Consider the following 8,261-nt stretch of genomic DNA (forward strand, 5'->3'; position numbering starts at 1 on the left):
TTTGAGTAGAGGTTAGAGAGTGAGCTTGTCCGCCTGTACAAATACGTGTACTACTACCACACCGCAAAGGGGCCCAGAAAGTGTAGAGGTTAGAGAGAGGGAACCTGTGTTTGATGTTTGACAATTACAACACAAAGATCCTTTCTGCATTTGGAAAGAGTAACTACCAACCTAATGCTGACTATATAATGCCATGGCCATGTGTGAATGGCCCTCGCACTGAGGGAATGGCGCACACGGCAACTACGCCAACTCTCTCTCTCTCTCTCTCTCTCTCTCTCTCTCTCTTTCTCTCTCTCTCTTTCTCTCTCTGTATGTAATTGGACAATCAGTTATGCTGCACCGCAAACATCACTGCGGTGGCCCGATCCTGCAGATTTGCACTTTACAACATCTGCAGAATCCGTCCCTTCCTCACAAGGGAATCAGCTCAGCTTCTAGTCCAATCACTGGTCCTCTCCCGCCTCGACTACTGCAACTCACTCCTGGCTGGACTTCCTGCCTCTGCGATTAAACCTTTGCAGCGCATCCAGAATGCAGCAGCGCGCCTCGTGTTCAACCTACCGAAGTTCTCCCATGTGACCCCCCTCTTCCGGGACCTCCATTGGCTCCCTGTAGTAGCTCGCATAAAATTGAAGACGATGGTACTGGCATACAAGGCAGTCGATGGAACTGCCCCTGCCTACCTCCAGGCATTGGTAAAGCCACTCACCCCAGCTCGATCCCTCCGCTCAACTACCTCAGCTGGACGTCTGGTACCACCATCGCTAAGAGCTAGCAAAGGTCGATCAGCAAAGTCACAACTTTTCTCGGTTTTGGGACCTCAGTGGTGGAACGAGCTCCCTGCCGTTCTCAGGACCGCAGAGTCGCTCACTATCTTCCGAAAAAGACTCAAGACTCACCTGTTCAGAGTCCACCTCGACTCTGCATAGCCACCCTCCCCCTTCTGGCCACCATTGTAAACTGTATTGTATTGTATTGTATTATAGTACTTAACTGTGTAGCAACTGCAGTAGCTGCTATCATTGCTGTAACACGGGGAATTGATTAGCCTAGCGATTGTTGTACTTGCACTTGGTTCTATGAACATCCTTTCTGTACCGACGGCGATATATTGTTGCACTTCTTATGACAAATGTACTTATTGCAAGTGGCTTTGGATAAAAGCGTCTGCTAAATGCCCTAAATGTAAATGTAAATGTATGTCTCTCGGCCACCAGCTGCCCTGTCTGAGGCAGTACACAGGCTACTGCAGTAAACAGCTGGCCGCTAAGTCTCTGCTCGACCGGCGGAAGCAGGACCCTCGCGTGGAGGACTTCCTGCTACGGTGCCTCCAGTCGCCCTTCAGCAGGAAGTTGGACCTCTGGAACTTCCTGGACATCCCTCGCAGCCGATTGGTCAAATACCCGCTGCTGCTACGGGAGATTCAGAAGCACACGGCCAATGAGCATCCAGACAAACCGTACCTGGACCAGGCGGTGAGCTAAACCCCTCACCTGGCTGTGTGTGTGTGTGTGTGTGTGTGTGTGTGTGTGTGTGTGTGTGTGTGTGTGTGTGTGTGTGTGTGTGTGTGTGTGTGTGTGTGTGTGTGTGTGTGTGTGTGTGTGTATAATATGTTTGTGTGTATGTGTGTGTGTGTATAATATGTTTGTGTGTATGTGTGTGTGTGTGTGTGTTTGTTTGTGTGTATGTGTAGGTCAGTATGGTCCAGGGTCTCCTGTCAGACATCAACCAGAGGACAGGGGAGGCGGAGTGTCAGTACTTTAAGGAGCGCTTGGTTTACGGGCAGAAAAGCTGGAGGGACGGGATGGTAGAATGCTCCACAACACTCTGTTGCCATGGAGAACTGAAGAACACCAGGGGGGTGGTGAGCTTTGTGAACCTCTCTTGTTCTTAATGCCAAAAATATACTTGACATGGGATGGGCAGTCCTGTTGATATGCACTCATATATGCATAAATATTAGAGCTGTCAGTTAAACGCGTTATTAACGGCGTTAACGCAAACCAATTTTAACGGCGTTAAAAATTTTATCGCGCGATTAACGCAATTCTTTTATTTAAAAAAAAACCCTTTTTTTTTTTTTCTTTGGCTCAAAACAAAGAAGCAGTAGCCTGACTGCTATGTTCAAATGACATTTGTTCAAAGCAGTCGTTTAATTGCACTATAGGCTCTTTTTTTGTATCGTCCTGTTTTGATCAGTATATGCCAATGTTGTTATCAATAAAAAATCATTTGCACAAGGCAAGCCGATGCACTTCACCATGTTGATAAGAGAATTAAAATGAGAAGAATTATGCGATTAATCGCGATTAATCGTGAGTTAACTATGACATCAATGCGAATAATCACGATTAAATATTTTAATCGCTTGACAGCTCTAATAAATATATATATTTACACCAATTATATTCTTACATATACCTCTCTCTCTCTCTCTCTCTCTCTCTCTCTCTCTCTCTCTCTCTCTCTCTCTCTCTCTCTCTCTCTCTCTCTCCAGAAACTGCATGTATTTCTGTTCCAGGATGCCCTAGTTATTACCAGGTCCTCCTCACTCAACGACCAGCCAATCAGCTATCAGCTCTGCCACCAGCCAATCCCCATCCAGCAGCTGGTGCTGGAGGACCTACAGGACGGAGAGATGAGAGTGGGCGGGTCCATACGAGGAGCTTTCAGCAACAATGAACGCAGTCAGTATTTGGTTGGATGGATTAGTTTGCTTGGTTGGCTGTTTGGTTGGAGTGGTTTGGTTTTTTGTTGCAGTGTTTTTTTTTGTTCGGTTGGAGTAGTTTGGAGTCACCTGAGACGAATCATCATATCATCCAACCTAAAACAGTACATTCAATGACCTATCACCTCTTCTCGTCCTCTCTTCTCTCCTCTCTATCTCCTCTTCTGTCTCCTCCTCTCCTCTGTAGGTAAGAACTTCTTACGTCTTTCGTCCCCTAGAGGACAGCAAAGTCACTGTCTCCAGGCCAGCGATGCCTTCAACAAGCAGCAGTGGATCAACTGCATCCGCCTGGCCAAGGAGGCAGCCGTCTTAGATGTGGAGCCTCTGGAGGCGGGGCCATCAGCCAAGGCAGGGGCGGAGCCTATTGAAGATATTAAAGCAGCGGCGGAGCTGGAAGGAGTGGATTATGGTTCCAGAGAGGAGAAGCAGGAAGAGGAAGAGGAGGAGAGTTGTGAAGAGAGGGGGAGGCGTGTGGGGGCAGGGATCTCCTCCTCCTCCCACAGTGAAGAGGAGGTGATGGAAGAGGACCACGCCCCTCTCCAAGAGGAGGCGGGGCAAGCATCCGACTACCCTGAAAAACATGCCCCACAGCTAATCAGAAGAGGACTTTCTTGTGATGACATTGCAGGGTAGGAGATGGGTTCAAGGATAACTAAACCAGAGATATATGCATAGAAATCACATTGGCCTTTCGATTGTACGTCAACGTCGCCACCATATTGGAGAGGCCAAGACTGGTCTGTTAACAGGTTCAAGTAAACGGGGTACCTGTGGCTTTTCTGAATTAACTGCACTAAAAGATTAACATTTATCGACCAATTTCAATTAGTCCTTTTTATATTCATATTTAATCATAAATAATATATATATATTATATTCGAAAATATGTTGAGAAATGTAAACAGAAAAGTAAATAAGGATGTTTCACAGCGACTGGTTGAAGCAGTCAATAGAGTGTTTATGAACATATGCCTATGAACCGAGCCCCCTGGCACCCGGTTAGTGCTAATTCTCGGGTGGCAGGGCTGCTGGCTCCCATGTAAACGTCCCGTCAGTTCAGTTTAAATAATCGGAGGACAAGTGTGTTGCATCAACGCTTTATCAGCAGGTAACCGGGTAAACATATACCAATCATAGATCATTCCTGCAATACCATGTGTTTGACCTATAGATGGGGTCGAAATTAACCTCTATAAACCAATGTCCATATGGTGTTTGTTGTCCTGAACTATACAAGCCATGTGACTGAAGATAACGGGACTCAAGGTCGGAGCAGAGCAGCTGATCACAAATTCACTGGCTAAACATAGCAAAAAATTACAGATTATATGTTCAAGATTATAGTATTCCTACTGATTTAGATTAAGATTGTCAACTAGAAACGTGCAAACATATTATAATGAAAGTGTTCTAAAATAGAAATCCACAATGACCTATTTTTGAGGAGTAAGTAATACATAACTGCCATTTTACGAATTTCAAATTAATTAATAAACAAAAACAGCCTTAATTTGCATACATACAATTAGTCTATATCATATTTTTGACATAACAAGTACCATTGGACTGTCCAAAGGTGTAATAACAACTGCTGACTACTCTGCTGTAAAATTAGTCTCAGAACTTTACATCGTTACCACAATTTACTGGTGCATTTTAGCACCCCAATTAACATCATCTGGTTTGGATGAAAGGTTGATATACAAGCAACATTCAAAGTGCCCTATCCTGATTAAATCAAGATCAACATGTCTTCAACTGAACTGTGTTTGAGAATAGAATAATGTAAAATACTGATGCCTTCCTACCTGTGTTCAATCAGTCATTGAAATCCAACTTGTATCTGAAACAACACTGTGCTTATTAAATTCTGAATGCTGTTTTCTGATGGAGGCATGCTACAGTTAATCAGCATACCTACCTTTAGTTTACCTTACCCTGATGCTAGCAATATTAACCCAGCCGTTTGGTTTAGTTGTAACCTGATGCTAGCAGTAGGCTATATTAGCCCCGCAATTCATCTAGCCAACCCTGATGCTAGCAGTTGTCTTCTTATTAGCTGGGCAGCAATTGTGTGAAAATATCTGTAGACATTATAATAAAATCAAAACATTGTGATTCAACTTTTAAATGTTTTTTATTTGACTTTGTATCAATATTCCCTGTTATTTTTTTCTTGACTTTATTGTTTTTGAGTGCCTCGAAAAATGCTCTTCAATTAAAGTAATACTACAATACATTTATTGAGCTCACACTTTCCATTTTTTTTTCTTTCATTGGCGGAAATGCTGTCTGAACAGAGTCTTCAGTCTACGACGGAAGATGTGTAGGGCTTCCGCTGTGTGGAGTTCGTCCATTGCTGAGCCAGAAGAGCAACAATCCAGATGTTGTTTTGCGGCAGCTGGCAGTGAGATTCGGATTGATTCGGAATCAAGCAGCTACCTGTAGCCAGTGGGGTTGAGGGTAGGCTATTGTCAAGTAAGGTTGATTCATTGGTGTCCTTAAGACAGTGTTAAGTGAGTTCATTCATCAATGAATGATGAGACAAAGAAGATGTTGATTCATCTGTGTATTTAAGACATAAGTACCAAGGGTTCGTTACATGTAATAAATAAGCACTCACCGCATATTTTTGCTTCAATCTGTTAAAAATATAGCACTTATTACTTTCAAGTTTTTAGCAAATGCACAGACCAATGTATGAAATGGTATGCTTAACCAATGGAGGGTGTTGAGTGTTCTCACCAAACGCGAGGTGTCGTGTCGGGGTGTCGGACACCCCTCGGGACTAACCTCGGCCGAACCCTTGGTGTTACGGTGGTTTGTCGTTCACAGAGGCTCTCAACTGGTCCAACCCAGGTCACTCGGTTAAGTCCCTCACAGTTTTCAGGAATTTAGCCTTGGCCCTTGGCCTTTGGTCTATGAGCGGGTCAAGGTCCCTGGTCACTGCGAAGCCCCTGATGTATTTTTCTAAAAAACCTCTTTACGTTGCCTTTTTTGCCCTCTGTACACGTCAGTCACAATCAACCACTCCCTATTATGCGCCACTTACCGTGAGGGATCAGCTGGCAGAGCGGGTTGTTCTGCTTCCCCAGGCCGATGAGCCGACAGCTAAAGGACTCAAATTTAAGTTAACCTACTAAACAATGTTGTCAGGTAGATTTATTTAGGTCTAATAAACAAAGCAAAATTTATTTTACAATGGAGTATAGACTGAGAGAGTGCTCGTTAGGATAAAGATACAATAAATGTAATTTAAAGAAGATGAAATAAGGAACAGTTCTCAACTAAAATTGACCTTTTCATATCCGAGTATTTTCAGGGATCGAGTCAAATCTAAATTAAACTAAAGTTGACTTTTTCGTATCCCAGTATAACAGGTTTCGTGTCAAATCTAAACTAAACTAAGATTGACTTCTTCGTGTCAGAGTATAACAGGGATCAATTCAAATCTAAACTAAACCAAGATTGACTTCTTCGTATCCGAGTATAACAGGTAGTATAGTATATCCGAGTATGTACGGCTCAGCTGGAGTTGAAGGTGAGGGCAGTTTGTCTGTGCATGTCTCTGGTCAAACCAAAACAAATAACAGTGACAGCGGACGCTATCTCGCTTCTTAGATCCTACGTCATATCCCGTCCCTTGCAAGCACACCCCCCTAAACTACCCAGAGATTTTACTGATGTCTGAACGACACTGATGTCCGCATATAAAGCATCAAGTTTGAATTCCCTTCTGGGTCGAATCTCCTGATGCAAAAATGCTGAAAACAATGTGGAGGACATGTCTGAAAACGGCTATTGTTTCCGCAAAAGTTTTTCTTAGGACTATGTTGTTCGGGGACCATCATAAATGTGACGCATACTAAGAGGCCAGATATGTCCTTGGCGACTAGGGAGGCCTCTCCTGGAACCGTCACCTTATCTTGGTGGAGAGGTTTGCGTGTCCCTGTGAACCTGAGAGCTGTGTTGTCTGGAGCCTTGTGCTCCTGGTAGGGTCTCTCATGGCAGAGTGGTCTCAGGTGAGGGGCCAGACTAAGAATGGTTCAAAAAACTCCAATGAATAACGGAAAAAGAGGAGATGTGACCCGGCCCGGAGGAAGCCCGGGGCCCCCGTCTGGAGCCAGGCCCAGACGGAGGGCTCGATGGCGAGCGCCTGGTGGCCGGGTTTGCCACGGAGCCCGGTCGGGCACAGCCCGAACAAACTACGTGGCACCCCCCCTCTCTTCATCCCATGGGCCCACCACCTGTGGGAAGACCCGTTGGGGTCGGGTGCGCAGCCACATGGGTGGCAGCGAAGGTCAGGGGTCTCGACAGACCAGACCCGGGCGGCAGAAGCTGGCTCTGGGGACGTGGAACGTCACCTCGCTGTGGGGAAAGGAACCGGAGCTTGTGAGGGAGGTGGAGCGCTATCAGTTAGATCTGGTGGGGCTTACCTCCACGCACAGTCTCAGCTCTGGTACCGTACTCCTGGATAAGGGTTGGACTCTATTCTTCTCCGGAGTTGCCGAGGGCGTGAGGCGCCGGGCGGGTGTGGGGATACTCATAAATCCCCGGCTGAGCGCCGCAGTGTTGGAGTTTACCCCGGTAGACGAGAGGGTCGCCTCCCTGCGCCTAAGGGTTGTAGGGGGGAAAACTCTGACTGTTGTTTGTGCGTATGCACCAAACAGCAGCTCAGAGTACTCGGCCTTCTTGGAGACCCTGAATGGAGTGCTGTATGGGGCTCCAGTAGGGGACTCCGTAGTTCTGCTGGGAGACTTCAACGCCCACGTGGGCAACGATGGAGACACCTGGAGAGGCGTGGTGGGGAGGAACGGCCTCCCTGATCTAAACCCGAGCGGTCGTTTGTTATTGGACTTCTGTGCTAGTCATGGATTATCCATAACAAACACCATGTTCGAACATAAGGGTGCTCATAAGTGTACCTGGTACCAGAGTACCCTAGGCCGAAGATCGATGATCGATTTCGTGATCGTGTCATCTGATCTGAGGCCGCATGTTTTGGACACTCGGGTAAAGAGAGGGGCGGAACTGTCAACCGACCACCATCTGGTTGTGAGTTGGATCAGGGAATGGGGGAAATTTCCGGATAGACCTGGTAAGCCCAAACGAGTAGTGCGGGTGAACTGGGAACGTCCGGAGGAGGCCCCCGTCCTAGGTATCTTCAACTCACACCTCCGGCGGAGCTTTTCTGGCATTCCTGTGGAGGTTGGGGGCATTGAGCCGGAGTGGGCGGTGTTCAAAGCCTCCATTGCTGAAGCTGCGGTGGCTAGCTGTGGCCTCAGGGTCTTAGGCTCCTCAAGGGGCGGTAACCCTCGGACACCGTGGTGGACACCGGTGGTCAGGGAAGCCGTCCGACTGAAGAAGGAGGCCTTCCGGGATATGATATCCTGGAGGACTCCTGACTCGGTTGCAGGGTACCGACAGGCTCGAAGGGCTGCAGCGGCTGCCGTGTCGGAGGCTAAGCAGCGGGTGTGGGAGAAGTTCGGAGAGGCCATGGAGAAGGACTTTCGGTCGGCACCAAAGTGTT

General features: G+C 46.8%; 1 protein-coding gene across 4 annotated transcripts in view; it reads left to right on the forward strand.

Moving 5' to 3' along the window:
• The window catches only part of arhgef3 (Rho guanine nucleotide exchange factor (GEF) 3), a 12,613-nt gene extending 7,639 nt beyond the window's left edge, over positions 1 to 4,974 (forward strand). For 3 of the 4 annotated variants that reach the window (XM_060069885.1, XM_060069883.1, XM_060069882.1), the window contains exons 9-12: positions 1,221 to 1,478; positions 1,697 to 1,867; positions 2,501 to 2,690; positions 2,919 to 4,974. In XM_060069885.1, coding sequence (XP_059925868.1) covers positions 1,221 to 1,478; positions 1,697 to 1,867; positions 2,501 to 2,690; positions 2,919 to 3,364 — 1,065 coding nt within the window. In that variant the 3' untranslated portion in view covers positions 3,365 to 4,974. The remainder of the gene's footprint in view (positions 1 to 1,220; positions 1,479 to 1,696; positions 1,868 to 2,500; positions 2,691 to 2,918) is intronic. The other variant, XM_060069884.1, reaches the window with a different exon arrangement.
• Positions 4,975 to 8,261: the final 3,287 nt, after the last annotated feature.

The sequence above is a fragment of the Gadus macrocephalus genome, chromosome 13 (genome assembly GCF_031168955.1).
Source record: "Gadus macrocephalus chromosome 13, ASM3116895v1".
In the NCBI taxonomy this organism is placed as follows: Eukaryota; Metazoa; Chordata; class Actinopteri; order Gadiformes; family Gadidae; genus Gadus; species Gadus macrocephalus.